Source organism: Vollenhovia emeryi, unplaced genomic scaffold, assembly GCF_000949405.1.
Source record: "Vollenhovia emeryi isolate VEMERY1.0 unplaced genomic scaffold, V.emery_V1.0 DF939395.1, whole genome shotgun sequence".
Lineage (NCBI taxonomy): Eukaryota > Metazoa > Arthropoda > Insecta > Hymenoptera > Formicidae > Vollenhovia > Vollenhovia emeryi.
This window is the reverse complement of record NW_011966971.1, coordinates 31,264-46,025: the sequence shown is the minus strand read 5'-3', so window position 1 is coordinate 46,025 and position 14,762 is coordinate 31,264. Positions and strand designations below refer to the sequence as shown.

At 45.1% G+C, this 14,762-nt stretch overlaps 3 protein-coding genes across 8 annotated transcripts; 2 read left to right on the top strand and 1 right to left on the bottom strand.

Annotated features, from left to right (window-relative positions):
• Positions 1–305: 305 nt before the first annotated feature.
• Positions 306–2,922, top strand: LOC105557992 (NADH-ubiquinone oxidoreductase subunit 8). The gene is made up of 4 exons (XM_012005455.1): positions 306–525; positions 885–1,143; positions 2,375–2,567; positions 2,660–2,922. The coding sequence occupies exons 1-4, from the start codon at positions 483–485 to the stop codon at positions 2,789–2,791; spliced, it is 627 nt and encodes a 208-aa protein (XP_011860845.1). The 5' UTR covers positions 306–482; the 3' UTR covers positions 2,792–2,922.
• Positions 2,923–3,010: 88 nt separating this feature from the next.
• On the top strand, positions 3,011–11,897 carry LOC105557989 (UPF0378 protein KIAA0100). Of its 3 annotated transcripts, XM_012005449.1 has the most exons (16): positions 3,011–3,355; positions 3,496–3,555; positions 3,641–3,767; positions 3,844–4,035; positions 4,127–4,378; positions 4,574–4,738; positions 4,811–5,023; positions 5,112–5,379; positions 5,489–5,711; positions 6,036–6,154; positions 6,233–6,553; positions 6,663–9,212; positions 9,839–10,083; positions 10,152–11,208; positions 11,294–11,511; positions 11,595–11,897. In XM_012005449.1, exons 2-16 carry the CDS (start codon positions 3,497–3,499, stop codon positions 11,877–11,879), a joined length of 6,294 nt encoding a protein of 2,097 aa, XP_011860839.1. In that variant the 5' UTR covers positions 3,011–3,355; position 3,496; the 3' UTR covers positions 11,880–11,897. The 3 variants fall into 3 exon arrangements, with proteins under 3 accessions (XP_011860839.1, XP_011860838.1, XP_011860837.1); XM_012005448.1 differs by lacking the exon at positions 3,011–3,355 and having other exon boundaries at positions 3,357–3,555; XM_012005447.1 differs by lacking the exon at positions 3,011–3,355 and having other exon boundaries at positions 3,505–3,767.
• Positions 11,328–14,234, bottom strand: LOC105557991 (sesquipedalian-1). 4 transcript variants are annotated; one of them, XM_012005451.1, is made up of 5 exons: positions 13,923–14,234; positions 13,403–13,828; positions 12,961–13,334; positions 12,561–12,885; positions 11,901–12,302 (listed from the first exon to the last, which is right to left on the bottom strand). In XM_012005451.1, exons 3-5 carry the CDS (start codon positions 13,252–13,254, stop codon positions 12,193–12,195), a joined length of 729 nt encoding a protein of 242 aa, XP_011860841.1. In that variant the 5' UTR covers positions 13,255–13,334; positions 13,403–13,828; positions 13,923–14,234; the 3' UTR covers positions 11,901–12,192. The 4 variants fall into 4 exon arrangements, with proteins under 4 accessions (XP_011860843.1, XP_011860841.1, XP_011860842.1 ...); XM_012005452.1 differs by having other exon boundaries at positions 13,403–13,816; XM_012005453.1 differs by lacking the exons at positions 11,901–12,302; positions 13,403–13,828 and adding an exon at positions 11,328–11,404 and having other exon boundaries at positions 13,923–14,157.
• Positions 14,235–14,762: the final 528 nt, after the last annotated feature.

Here is a 14,762-nt window from a genome sequence, read left to right as displayed (position 1 = left end):
TTGCATGGGATCTAACCATAGCGCGGGACGGGGCTAAAATTGTGCAAATCTGCGTTACCCACTTAGCAAAATGTGCAAATTGGCTACGTAGTTCAATGTCCACGTTTTCAATGTCCACAGAGGGCGTATCGCATTCGCGTATCACGAAAAACGGGGCCGTGACATCTCTCAGGCTTCTCTCTGCGCGTATCAAGTGCACGATGTAAACTAGGCCTATGAGTCTGATACGGGCTTTAAGCCTTGTGTCCAAGTTCTAGCATCGTGGACATTGGCCTTAACTCTAGCGGCATTCGTGTAAACGCGTCGCGTATTAACGCGACATCTGTGGCGTTACATCATGGCATGGTGCCGCATTTATGTACGTAGTGTGTTAATTTTAGTATGATATTTTGTTAATATTCTGTATAATAAATATCCTCGGAGAAATCGTTGACGAACCAACGTGAATGGTCAACCTTGTCGACTTCTAAACAAGGGTGGTAATGATGGGCCCCTTGCAGATATTTACGCTATCTGGAAAACTCGGTATGGGATTCACATGATTGCTGTGATAAACCTAATCTTGATGGTTATTCTGCTTCTGTTCCTTCTGTCCCTTTCTCTTATCTGTGTCAGGTCGCAGTGTTACCCTTTCATCTTTTTCTTTTTAACCATTGTATGAACACCAGACGTCCGATATTTACTAAATTTAAAGATCGCCTATGTTACGTTATGCGTTACAGTTTACATAGAATCATTTCCTGCTTACCACTTTTATTTTATTACCTTATTCATTTTTTTTGTTAAATACATGTATAAGTAGTTCAATTGGTAACAGAGAGAATTTCCTTAATGAATGTCTGTAGTAGTTCGTAACAATATTTTGAGAATCATAAATGTTTCAGCTCCAAGATTTCTCAGGATTGCTCCGAAGGGAGTAAGTGTATACCTGAGTCGGAACAAATATTACTATGTAAGAGAGGACAAGGAGCAGAACTGGACAGATATTATGGAAGCCGCGTCTACGCATATGTTTTTCCACGAGCTTTTTCGAGGCTTTGGAATTATTTTGTCGCAGGTGTTTAGAGAGCCAGCGACGATAAATTATCCCTTTGAAAAGGGTCCCTTAAGCCCGAGATTTAGGGGAGAGCATGCTTTGAGAAGGTATGTATACATATACGCAAACCAAAAATACATTGCAAAACATTTTTATACTGATACATATACAGAACCGTTCATAATTATTTGAATGACAGATATCTTTATTCCGATAGTGTATTTCCATGTTGTTTTAGCACAATAGTTATAAAAAGTTATAACAAAAACCGGAAGAGAATTAGAGGAAAAATCATAAGTAACAATTACAAAATGTAACAGAATATATAAATGATTTTATTAGAACAATTAACTATTTTTGCAATGTATCGGTTGTAATTGCGTGTATTGTATATTAAATTAAAATTATTGAGACGTTTATTGAGCTATCTTGAATTGTCCTTAAGCTGATGTTGTATTTATTAACATCTACACGTATGTCTCCTAAAAGAATATGTGAAAGCGATTATAAGAGACATGGAACGAAATCATCAGAAGCAATAGTGAAATTAAACGCAAGATGTTCGTAGAGAAAGTAATCAAAGTAAAAGATCCGCATATTGAAGAATATTATTTAACCAATGATAGTTTATTGGAACGACCTACACTGGCCAACGTTTTTATTTAAAAAAAAACGAACGACATTTCGGTCCGACACTATATTTATAATTATTATAACACTATTTTTTTGTGTTAAGTTATGTATGTTTACAGAATACTTGAGAAGGGTCCAAATCCTGGACCGAAACGTCGTTAGTTTATTTTTAAATAAAAACATTGACCAGTGTAGGTAGTTTTAATAACGTATCATTGGTTTTATATTGCTGGCGATAGTAAATCTTTTTGTGAATATTATTTAAATAAGAATGAATAATTTTTTCAATTAAATATAATTCATCAATTGAACTGTATTGATTATATTACAATCAATTCAATAAAGTATTATAGTATAATGCAATTTATAAGCTTATTATGTAAAATAGTATTCATTAATAAATATTACTTTTTCCCTATGTAACTCTCTGTATATGTCGGAATCTTCTTATCCGAATAATATTACGAACAATACTCTTTGTACATATGCATATATTTTTATCTTATTATTATGTTCTTTTTCAAAATTATTGGATATAATATAATTAGCTACAGCTTAGATTTCCAAATTTTCAAGACATTTTATTCTGATACAAACATCAACGTTACAACATGGGAAAAAGAAATAAATGTAATAAGTAAAATTTCTCCGAGTATAAAATATTTAAGCGTGTTAAACTTATTATGCCATTTGGGGATTTTTTAGGTACCCGTCTGGGGAAGAAAGATGTATCGCTTGTAAATTATGTGAGGCGATATGTCCTGCGCAAGCTATTACAATCGAGGCGGAGGAAAGAGCAGACGGATCTCGACGGACTACAAGATATGACATTGATATGTCTAAATGTATCTATTGCGGCTTTTGCCAAGAGGCTTGTCCGGTAGACGCTATTGTGGAGGTATTATCCTTGCTAAGAATTAGAATGATAAGAAAGAGTGATATAAGAAAAGGAAATATAAAATATTAATAAACGAATTGTTTTATACGCAGGGTCCCAACTTCGAATTTTCAACCGAAACTCACGAGGAAATGCTGTACAACAAGGAGAAACTTTTAAATAATGGGGATAAGTGGGAATCTGAAATTGCTAGTAATATCCATGCTGATCATTTGTATCGTTAAACATTGTGTGTAACGTAGTCGCATTTAATGATCAAGTAAAAAGATGGAGTTGAATATCAGAGAAGATTCCTCCGTTACTTATGTAATATACGAAATATTTAACTAGATCAAATAAAAGGATACGTGGTTAATAGTGGATACTTTTTTAACAGACATTTATTTTACATAGAAATATATGTCCAACGATAGACTAAAACAAATTCTTGAGAGTACGCACTATTTTGCCTAGTGTTGGCTACCACAAATTATATACATACATTTAGCCCTACATTTACTGAGGCCACGAAACAGTGTTTCCGTCACGCATTATGTGCCGACCCTACATAAATCCATTTATACAATATAGCACAGGGTCATTTTAATCCGGATCATTTTGATCTTCTCGCGAAAGCAGCTCTGATTCACCCCATTCCCCTTCCATGAGATATTAAGTTCTATGGTACCGACAGAGTTTCTTACCGGTTTGTAAAATGCACCACCAGTCGCCGTCGTGTACCAATGCTCATGTCATTCTTTGAAAACTGTCGAGGGCTCTCTCGTTCTTTCTCCGAGCCTTTTTTAATTGTAAATACTGTGAAAATAAATAGTATGTAAGCGCGGAATGTCCGGCTGCGTCCGCAGTGATATTATTCGGGTGGTCCAATGTATTTTTAGCTAGGAAACAATTTGTTAATTACATGTCGTTTTTAATTATACGTCAACAGCATGACTGGGTTACTTGCGTTCTGCATAGTCTTTTTAATCCTCTACTGTTTCTTCACCCGGTAAGCCAAGCGTCGAATTTTACATGCGAAATAACGTTAGCCTCCAACAGAATGGTTGTGCGTCACGATTGTCTGCTGTCGACAGAGTGGTACCGAGGCTCCTGGCGTGGATAGTGAAACGTCGTTATAAAATTCACCTAAGAGTGGGCCACATATCCGTACCCTATTTTATCTTCCGTGATGTCAACGTAACGAAAAACGGCTTTACACTGGTGAGTCTTTCAAGCCGTACGAACGGTTCAGGTTCTATACGTGACGCGGTACAATAAAAGCGATGTCCGATTTCAGCAAATCGAGGAGATAAGCATACGCAGCAGCTTACTTAGCAGCGACGTGGCGAAATTGTTGGCTGTCGTTATGAGGGACGTCAGGATAAATAAGGACGTCCCGGTCGGCCCGACGTGTAAGATGAAGCAGAGCAACGAGCTGTTAGATTTTAGAAACAAGAAAATACCTCCGATCATAATCAAATGCGTTCAGGTACACGCGCGGAGCTGAGGCTTCGAAGCGTCACACCTTTTCCATGCGTTGCGAAACTTATTGGACGAACTTAGTTCACGATTTACTTCAGTTTACAGCTGTGCACGTGGAGAACATAAGTCTACTGGCTCTCGGCAACGGCTGGCTGGCAAATGGGAATGCGGAGAGTCTGAGCCTGGACGGCAGTATCGTGCACGGTGCACGCACTCTGTTAGCGTCCGCCTCTATCGTCGGTGGGACCATGAAATTGCTGCGGCACGCCTCCGACGCGTGTCTCTCTCAAATAACGTTCGCCGGGACGATAGAAGCCACGTTTAAGGCTCAGGGAGAACTTTCAGTCGAGGTACAATGTCGAAAGTTTGTTGCTTTGACGCTTGAAAGTCGATGAGGGAAGATCGTGTAGCGTTTTGTCTTGTCACTTAGAATTATAAATGTAATCTACGTTTTGCTAGCCTCGTGGTAAATAGAGTTTTTTAACAAGCGAGTGTCTGATAGTCGACCGTTTTCATAAAGGAATCAAGTGGGATCTGATTTATAGACACTGTGCATTGGAGTGACGCAAACTGAAGGTTCCGGCGGTGCGGGTCTCATTCAGTTCCTGAAAGACAGGAGTTCGCTTAATGCCACAGCTTGCACATGCACCAACGTACATAACAACTCGTCCAATAACTTGATGGCTAGAATAGCACCCGTCTTGCCAAAGGTAAGTCTCCAGATTGCAGGATAAAACGACGGATAGTACTGCAATTATCTACGCTCTCCGTTAAACTTGCAGGATTTCACATTGAAAGTCGGCAATTCGTTGATAATAGCTGGTAGAGAGGATAGCAGTATGGTAGGCTTGGAGGGTACCTTGAAGAGTCTTCAGGTCCACGCCAAGTTTCAAGCTAACAGGACGCGATTGAATTTCACCGCGGGCCTAGACGGCTTGTGTGTCCGCGGGAAGCTTCCCATTTTGACTCTACACTCGCTGTCGATCGATACGAAGGTGAGGATTAAAAATATGTTGGCGCCAAGGTGAAACGATAGGAGTGGACAGCTCTTAACGGCGCCTTCTCGTGCTCGATCTTGTGCAGATGGAGGAGAACGCTTTGTGCGTCGACGTACAGCTGAATAATCTTTCGGCGCTGTACGACCACAGAGACTGGGAGTTGTTGCTGTACAGCAATGAAAACGACAACTCGAAGCCTGTCAGCGGTATGTCGTTGAAGGACAGACTGCCGAACTTGGAGATAACGTTAAACGCCGAGCTGTACGATTCCTCGTTGAACGTAAAATTGCCAGACGTGCAGGAGGCATATTGCGGCGTCGCGCACATGAAATTTGCCTTGAATTCGTGCGCAGGTGGGCTTTTCTCTTGCTCTCTCCCCCCTCTCTCTTTTTCTCTCTCTCCTTTGCTTCAATCGTCTGGTAAAATCGTTAATCTCTCTGCGTTTTGCATTTTCTGTGATAGACAAAGCCAAGAATCTAAACACGGAATTAGTCGTCGAGTCGTTATACTGCGCGTTGAACGGGGCGAATGGCAGCATCTCCGAAACTTCTCACCAATGGGGTACCCCGCTCTCCATCGGGGTGTTGCTGGCGACAACTCGTAGCAACGCTATAGGAATCGCAGTCGATGCTCTCATAACGGAATGGAGCTTGGAGCTCGCGAAATTTCTCGAGCAAGCTTACAAGTAATAACGAAATCGTTAATGCAATATTAATTGAGGAAAGTCCTCTGTTATAAGTTTCTAATATGAGATAGCGCGTTTTCACCACCCAAATTCAATTACAAATCGTTTTTCGCAGCGATTACATAATCTAACAATGAATTTTCCGCTAAACAGACTTTGCTCCAAGGGCAATAAATTGGTGGAATCAACTGATGATGCCTATTAATTTTACAGAAACCCCGCTATCCCATATTAGGATTCTATCTCATAATAAGGGATTTTCCTCCACTGTAAAATGAAAAATATAATAACGTGGATGAGACGATTGCAAGAGAATTATTGTAGGTGCTACAAAAGGTATCGGCAACCGATAGTGAAGAAGGAAGACATAATATCGCGCAATTCTATTCAATTGAACCTCAAAGTGACAAACTGCAATCTGTTCTTTATCGCGGAGAATGAGCGTAAGATGTATTTAACAGTGCTCTCTCTGTGCTACCCCCGAGAGAATTTTTTCTCACATTACTCACATCTGTTTTTAGTATCCATAATGATGCGCTTGGACGTGGCGACTGTGGAGCAAAGCGCAAAGCGGTTTGTAGGCGTGGCGGAAGGTATGAGCGCGATTACTCTCAACAAAAACGAGCCGATTATGTGCCAGCACGCGCAAGCCTTGACGCATCCCTTTCTGGCGATACGAAAGTGCAAAGCTGCGATTAATTCCGACGCTGTGAACATCAGTCTCGACGGCACTAATCTAGCGTGGAGTCCTAACTTGCATCTTCGCCTGTTGCAATTCTGGGTGGAGTCTGAGGACTTTAGGTCTATCGTCAGGAAAGAGATGAGCACGACTCGTATCGAAGGTAACAAAGCCCTCGTTTCGTTATAAACGCAATTTGTAAATTATTAATTTACAGTTCATATTTCCGTGTATAAATAATAACTCTTAATTACGTTTGCTTCGTTTCCTAGAAGTGCAAAAGAAGAAACGCGTCTTGGACCTTCTGGCCACAGGTGGAATTACTGTCTCCATAGATATTTCCACTAAACACTTTTTAATACTGACGTCCGATCAGCTGCGTTGGTCGCAGGGCGAATGGAGACTCACCTACGTCCGAGTCACTCTGGATATGGCCGATGTGATTATGATCGAAGGTTTCGAATTGATTAGAATAGCCGATAACGCGGAAGTGCGAGCGGAGAGGCAGAGCAACGAGGGTTTCGTGCTAGATTGGAACGAGTGTTGGGCGCTGAACGTGGACTCCATCAAGATTTGCTTTCCGTACGAGCATCAGTTTACAAACGCGATACAGAATGAACTGCTCAGCATCAGGAGGTGGCTGAAGGAAATCCATTCCTCGAGCATACCTAAACAAGAGTCGCTACCTTGCGATCTGATCATCAAGATCAAGGAGTGGACGTTCGAGCTGAGCGACGATCCGTTTGAGGTGCGTTTGCGCGACAATTACGAGCTGCTCGAGGACGAGTACAAAGAGAGCTTGAAGCGGCAGGCGATGCTGGATGCCAAGGTACAGGAGCTTTGCCGCGCGCACCTGCTGCTGCCGCAGGGAAAGGTTGAGGAATTGTACGCCAGCTTGAATAAGAAGAACGCGGAAATCTACGTGCAGAGGTGGAAGCAGATGCAACGGGCGGGCCCGGCGAGGACTCGATTGTTCGCATGGACCATGTTGGACCTGGAGGTATTGATTCTGGCCGATCCGTCCGTCAACGGCACGGAGAGGGCGGTGCGAGCGCTCCGGGAGATGGACTCGGAGACGCCGTGGCCCGAGGACGGTCTGGAATTCAACGCCGTGTGGGTCCGCGGAATCAGCCTGAAATGCGCCGAGTGGAAGCTCCAGCTTCGCGACTTCCCGCAGCCGCTGCTCCTGGTGGAGAATCTGAATGTGTGGGGCAGACTAGCCGGGGCGGAAGCTCTGGCGCCGCCGCGGGCGAAGCGGACCGTGAGGATCGAGATCGGCGCCCCGTGGGAGGATATCGTAGTGGAGAGAGGAATGACGTCTCTCAAGTATTATCACGATCTCAATTGGGACATCGACAAGTTCAGATACGCGTTCGGTCCGTGTTGGGAGCCAGTTATAGCACAGTGTAATCTCAGCTTCGAGAAGATCCTCCATCCGTCGCGGGACCCGAGCCCGCCGTTGCCGTTCTGGGACAAGATGCGACTGGCCCTTCACGGCAGACTGACGCTCTGTGTGAAACAGCTGACGGTGCTGTTGCACGGCTCCCTGGACCCGTACAACACCACAGAAGAGATGGAGCTCACGTGGACCGGGCTGGAACTCGACTGGACGCAGGGGAAGATTATTATCAAAGGCGACCTCGACGTGTACGTGCGTACAGCCAGTAAATACGACGATTGCCGGTTACTGCACTTGCCCAACGTTAGATTGAGCGTTAAACTGGCGTGGGTGTGCCTGGGCGATCCGCGCGATCATCACGCCGCTATACCTTGCGCCCCGGACCGATTGCCCGAGTACTCGAGCAATCAAGAGCACGACTCGTTCAGGGCGTTTCGCTCTCAGAACCTGAACGTCAGCCTCTCGTTGGAGACCAAGCCGACTGGCTCGCCCACGTTGACCAGCGCGCCAACGGCTCTGCTCTACGGCAGCACGCTGCGGTGGTTCGAGAATCTCAAGTTCATTCTGTCGGGCGCGACGAGGCCCACGAGGAAAGGGCCGCTGTTCAAGAACATTCGACCCAGGAAGAAGCAGCTCAGCAGGCACTACAGGAAAGTCCGGCTGACCCTGGCCTTCCATCGCTTCCACGTCAACTACTGGATGTCGTTCGCCATGCAGCGAGGCTTCGAGGTGACCGGTGGCCGGGTCGCCTGCAGCTCGGAGCACAATCTCGCGCTACATCCGATCGACGACGGGCTGATCCATCGGCCGCGGGCGGAATGGTCCATCGTGTACATGAACTGCGAGCTGAGCGACGCCGAGATCTGGCTGAAGAGCGCCCTGCAGGAGGATGAGGTGGAGAGCGCGTCTCTGCGCCAGCCGGTCGAAAAGTGCTACTGCCTGAGCGTGGCGCGCGTCAGCTACGGCAGGGAGGCGATGGTGGTCGGGGTGAGCGGCGACACGCCGATTCACCGGCTGGTCGTGCACGACCTGCGCGGCGCCTGGACCAAGACCAACCGCGACGTCGCCTTCGCCCTCTTCGACTCCTTCATCACGACCCAGCAGCTGAAGAAGAATCTGTCGACCGCGGCGCTCAAGGGTTTCCACAGGGACAACAGTTCGACGCTCAATCCGCACAAAAATCGTGCCGCCGCACGGCCAAACGTGGTCGATCAGCAGGGCAACTCCACGCAGGTCGTCACGCCGTCGCCCTCCGTCAAGCCGCAACAAGGCGAGGCGGCGGGGATGCTGCAGCAGCTGATAGCGGAGGCCGCGAATAAACCCGTCGCCTTCAGCGACGATCTGTCGGTACAAACCAGGGGACAGCAACTGCGCGGGCTGGCGGCGTGTCACCAGGACGACGTTCTGCACAAGAACTGGCTGAGTATGTAACGTTTTTTTTTTCAGGGGAATTCATGGACAGCAACGACATATACTTTGCGTTTGGCATAGAAACGAGCAAGGTTTAAATAAATTTATATTTAAGTATCACCGCAGCGCTGTAGAACACCAGACGTTACCATATTCGCTTGCCCTCTTGATTTCCATATCGATTATCATTAATTGACCAACAACTTCTACACTGTCTTAATTTCAACAACGATACAACTGAAGATTTCTCATAAGGTGACATATTTTCATCGATATCCATAATCAAATCGGTACGGTCATCGTAATTTCACACACGTCAATCCGTATACACACTGTTCTTCGAGATTTATGCATACATCTTTTTATACCTTTAATTATTGTATTACACACTTTTGAATTGTACTCGCACAATGTTATGTATTGACTTATCAAATTCATATTTTATTATATTAACGTGTTGCTGAAGAACACTGTGTTCGAAACGCATCCACTTAAATATTAGTATAATTTATCACACACATTAAAATCTTCTTTTCTAACACTTATGTAGCTCGTCTAAACTTTTTGCTGTTGACCTGACGATTTCTTTTCACTTGACACGAGCGTTTGTCTTATTTGTTTAATTTATATTCCTTTTAGTTGCTCTGGTAAACAGCCAGGTGCTGTTGAAAGGCATCGAGACACGCGGTTACGTGATCCTCTCGGCGGCCAAAGCGGAAATATTGCAGAGGGTTCATCGTCCGGTTTGGAAGGAGCGATCTCTCGTCCCGAAGACGACTTGGGTCGGCTCGTTGGAGTGCATGCAGTACTACGCCACTGTGAGCGCAAACATCGACGACAATATCGACGACAACATTATGTGGCTGACATTGGATAACATACAAGTGCGTTCATTGCACGAAATATCGTATCATGCGTGGAGCGAGCTATACATTGCTGTGTTACATTTTAGGAGAAAGACTCCACCATCATAGCCGGCCTGCCGGACGTCCCGGCTCTGGTGGGATCTGGTCAGAGTGTCGGCGGTGTGGTCACTCAGACGGTGGGAGGCGGTGGCGGCCCTCAGCATCAATTGCAACGCATAGTGTCCCGGTGCAAGTGTGAATTTTTTTACGTCGGTTACGGCCAGACCTTGGACGTGGGCTCCGTGGATCTGGTGCCGGTTCCGCCTGGAGAAGAGGTCAGCCCGTGGGAGAGAAAGGACCTGACCGCGGCCGACGCGTTCACCTTGATGCACCACGATCTGGACGTGTGCACCAATTCGTTGCAATACGCAATGATCCTGGACGTAGTTAATAATTTGCTGCTGTATGTGGAACCGAGGCGAAAGGAGGCCTCGGAGAGGTTGCAGAGGATGAGGTTTCAGCTGCAGCTGCACTCGGTCGAGGACCAGAAGAGGCCGATACAGCAATTGCAGAACACAGTGCGCGGCTTGGTGGCGAAGCTGAGGCGGTTGGAACGCGAGACGTACCTGGTGCAAAAAGCTCTCGCCGACGAGTCCAATCCGGAGTTGTTGACGGAGATGGAACGTCTGGAGGCGAGCGTGTTCGAGTGCAAGGAGCAGCTTGGCGCCAAGGCGGAAGAATTGGACGTGATGCTGAGTTGTTACAAGGAAACCACCGCGCCAGCGGCCGCGTCTACCACGCTCAAGGACAAGCCGGCCGCGGTGGCCAGGGTAGCTGAGATTTGCTTCAAACACGCGCAGTGGAGGCTGACGGATGCGGACGGTCAGTTGGGCATCGCCGATCTCATTCTAACAAATTTTCTTTACACGAAGACCAGCAAGACCGACGACTCGGTGGAGCATCTGCTGGAGCTGGGGTACGTCCGGATGACGAATTTATTGCCGAATCAGATTTACACGGAGGTACTGGTGCCCACGGAACTACAGAGTAACATGCCTGTAGACCGGCAGAGAGCACTTCGAGTCTTCTGCAGGGAGAAGGCGCCGGTGGCGGGGATTTCCGTGAAGGAACACTTTGAGATCAACGTGGTACCTCTTACGATAGGTTGGTAAAATACGACGTGTGTTGAATCTACTTCGCTTCAGTATAGTCACATTGTAATATAATGTATCGTTTCGTTCCTCTTCAGGTTTGACGAAAAAGTTTTTCAATACTATGCTCAAGTTTTGTTTCCCCGAGAGAGATCCGGAAGGCATAGAGGAAACTCCAGCGCCACAACGTGATTCGTCCTTTTACGTACCTATCGAGAGAAGAGACGACGTGGAGAAGATGAAAGAAAGAGCGGACAAGAACAAATTATTCATATATATTAAGATACCGGAAGTACCTGTTCGCGTGTCGTATAAGGTAGTGCTTTACGATAAACCGGCAAAGAAATTCCTATCCGTTACTCTTGTCCACGAATTATCCTTTAAACGCTATTCTTACAGGGAAACAAGGAGAAAAACCTCGAAGACGTGCGTGACTTCGCGCTGGTCATACCGACTCTGGAATACCATAACGTGACGTGGACATGGCTCGATCTGCTTCTAGCCATGAAGAGCGATTCCCGGCGTGTGATATTGAGCCAAGCGATTAAACAGAAGTTGCAAATAAAACCGAGAGGGCCGCCCGAAGAATCCGCGCCGCAGGAAGAAGATAAGGCCCGCCTTTTATTAGGGACCAGACATCTTCCTGGAGACGCGAGAAAGAAAAGCGTGTTTAAATTTAAATAAGTAATTTATACAACTGACGACTTGTGTGTAATCATAGTAATTTATTTATTATGGTATTGAAACGTTACGCGCGTTGTGAATTCATTTGTTTGTTGTCCAAAGTAAATTGTACAAATAGCTTTTAAATTATATATAAATGTAAAACTTGTAACATATATATATTTTAGAATATATATGTGTATATATATATATATCCTAAAATATTGAAGCGTTTGCGTTTTTATCTTTTGCATGCGGTGTTTATGACTGCAAAAAGAATATAATATCGGTAATATAGATAATTAAAAAAATTTTAAACCTGCAAATCATTCTCTTATCGTTTCGTGGTTAATGTTTTTCCTATTACGCAATCATCTCTCGCATCTATCGTAGTAATCTCGTGGTAGTTTAAACATTGCTCGCAAAGTTGCTCGGAAGAACCTTCTGCAAAGTATTACAAACGAAGAGAGCATTAAACTTTAAGAATAGAAATCTATTTTTATCTGAATAAATTAATTTTACATTTGTACACGCACGCATACACGCATACTACACGCAGACAAATTATTTTCTACCGATTACTTCAGTGCGTTAACACCTCGGGCCAGCAATTCTCACCGATTGTGTACAAGCGTACTTTGTTCAATGTTATCTACACGAAATATATACAAAGTTAGAGTGTTATTAAAGGCGCCTCCGCACTTTTTCTCGCGTGCCTCCACTCGTTCAGATCCGCCAGGATTCGCCTGCCGTAGGCCGTGTGGAGTTCGCGAAACGTTATTCTAGTCCGAGGTACGTTTTCCGTCCTACCGGGCGCCGACCTGACGCTCTGGGAGCGATGATGGGAGTCCGGCTTGTTGAACGGATTGTGCCGTTGTCTCGGCGGTGCTTTGGGAGACTGTTGAAGCGGCGTAGACGCAGTTTCCTCCTCCACGGCGTCCAACTGACGCTGCAGCTCCGTCACCATGAGCTTCATGTAGTCGTAACTGGCGCACGCCAGCGCCTTCATCCATTGTTCCATAGATTCCTAGACACCATTGTTCCTCGTTAGCAAAGTTTTTTTTTTCAAGCGCAGGTGCAGCGCTATAAAACGTCCGTTTACCTGAGACTCCGCGGCTAAAATGTAACTCCTGTTGTTCGGCCCGTGAAAAACTACCTTGAAGCCAAACTGCTCCTCGTCCTCCGCCAGCTCGATCGTGCACCCCTCGAGCACGATCATGCCCACCGGCTCCTTGTCACCGCGACGGTCAAAGTAGAACAATATATTCCCCTTGAGGACAAACCATCGCCTCTGGTAGCCACGATTGATCTCCCCGCGCTTGTTCAACCAGCCCTCGCGATCCACCGGCGTGGCAGAGGTCGCGAACGATACCATATTCTTCTCATTGATTTTCATGGCTCCCAGCGGTGGACTCTCGTCCGAGCTACGATTCTCTCGTAACTGGCGGCTCAGCCACGGCGACGAAACTCAGGATGCTGGAATCAAGTTGTATAGAATGTACTTTTCCTTTAATTAAGAGGCTCCTGGCGCAAAGCTGACGCACTTTCAACCCTGCTCTCCAGGTACAGTTCAATAGTTCTGCAGCCTTTGAATGAACCTAATGGAATTGCATATCACACGCTCAACTGGAGCATTGAACTTAAACCTTTTCTTTTAATTATGTTAACTACTCTGCTTTGTAGAACTTCTTCCTGGTTTAAAGACTCCTGGAACGGAGCCGATGTACTTTTAACACCACCGACGAGTTATATAATTCAATACTTCTGTAGCTCTTAGATGCTTTGTATGATTTTCAGTATTTTCTTAGTAAAATTATATGTAACGTTGAACTGGTAAGGTCGCTATAAATATCCTTTCTTTTAATAACTATTGTTTCGCCTGTAAAACCTATGGTGGCGCAAGAGATTATGTGGATTTACATAGCGCACTGCGTCTTCTTGTCTTTCGCTGGAAGAATCTAATATCACAGCTACGTAAGAAATATAGAAATATCGCACATGAGTTGTAACATAATAAAAATGATGATAAACGTAAGCGTCAGTTTGTCAGGTTATATTACGTACTATCGTTTCTTCGTTTCGTGAAGAAATTCGAGGAAGGATATCACGGAATATCTTGTCATCGCAGACGTACATACGTGCATCTCACGCATTTATACGTTGTGCAAATACTGCGTCGGGAGAATCATCTCGGAACAAGATAATTCCACAACACACTCCAAGTACGAACTACGAACTACAGTTTCCTTTTAAACCTATGTTAAGGGGTCTGCTACTTTTTTGTAGCTGCACTGGTTGTACTAGTTCAGAGTTTGTCTTTCTTCTTCTAATGTGGAGGGAAAGAGATAAACTCTGAACTAGTGCAGCCAGTTCAGCTGTAAAGAACAGACCCAAGTTGTCGAGCTCATAGACCTTAAAGCCGGATTCACACAGATTCACACCTTGGGCAGAGGAAAGTAGAAAGCAGAGAAGCGGAAGTCAGCGCTGGTAGTGGACAGCACTTTCTGGCTGCGTTCCGATTATTCGCTGATTATTCACTGCGTCTTAAAGCGGGGAGCACACAATTTTGCATAAGTGCATAAACGTATGCATAACGAATTTGATTGGTCCATTTCCTTATGCATTTGCTTAAGCCCGCTGCAGACGATGCTATTTTTCCTGCTGGATTGCTTGCGATTTAGTAAATTACTATCATTGCACCACTCAGCATTCAGGATTCCTAGTAATTTACTAAATTGCAAGCAATCCAGCAGGAAAAATAGCATCGTCTGCAGCGGGCTTTATAGACCAATCAAATTCGTTATGCATATGCTTATGCACTTATGCAAAAGTGTGTGCTCCCCGCTTAAGCCCGCTGCAGACGATGCTATTTTTCCTGCTGGATTGCTTGCGATTTAGTAAATT

What these genes read in the sequence shown, in the direction of transcription:
- LOC105557992 (XM_012005455.1), top strand. Translation starts at nt 483, where the DNA reads ATGATGGGCCCCTTGCAGATATTTACGCTATCTGGAAAACTCG. An exon ending in GGAGAGCATGCTTTGAGAAG is followed by an intron (nt 1,144 to 2,374) that starts GTATGTATACAT and finishes GGGATTTTTTAG; the next exon opens with GTACCCGTCTGGGGAAGAAA. An exon ending in CGGTAGACGCTATTGTGGAG is followed by an intron (nt 2,568 to 2,659) that starts GTATTATCCTTG and finishes TTTTATACGCAG; the next exon opens with GGTCCCAACTTCGAATTTTC.
- LOC105557989 (XM_012005447.1), top strand. Translation starts at nt 3,579, where the DNA reads ATGCGAAATAACGTTAGCCTCCAACAGAATGGTTGTGCGTCACGATTG. An exon ending in TAGCACCCGTCTTGCCAAAG is followed by an intron (nt 4,739 to 4,810) that starts GTAAGTCTCCAG and finishes TTAAACTTGCAG; the next exon opens with GATTTCACATTGAAAGTCGG. An exon ending in TTTCTCGAGCAAGCTTACAA is followed by an intron (nt 5,712 to 6,035) that starts GTAATAACGAAA and finishes GAATTATTGTAG; the next exon opens with GTGCTACAAAAGGTATCGGC.
- LOC105557991 (XM_012005451.1), bottom strand. Translation starts at nt 13,254, where the DNA reads ATGAAAATCAATGAGAAGAATATGGTATCGTTCGCGACCTCTGCCACG. An exon ending in TTTTAGCCGCGGAGTCTCAG is followed by an intron (nt 12,886 to 12,960) that starts GTAAACGGACGT and finishes AATGGTGTCTAG; the next exon opens with GAATCTATGGAACAATGGAT. An exon ending in GTGGAGGCACGCGAGAAAAA is followed by an intron (nt 12,303 to 12,560) that starts GTGCGGAGGCGC and finishes AATACTTTGCAG; the next exon opens with AAGGTTCTTCCGAGCAACTT.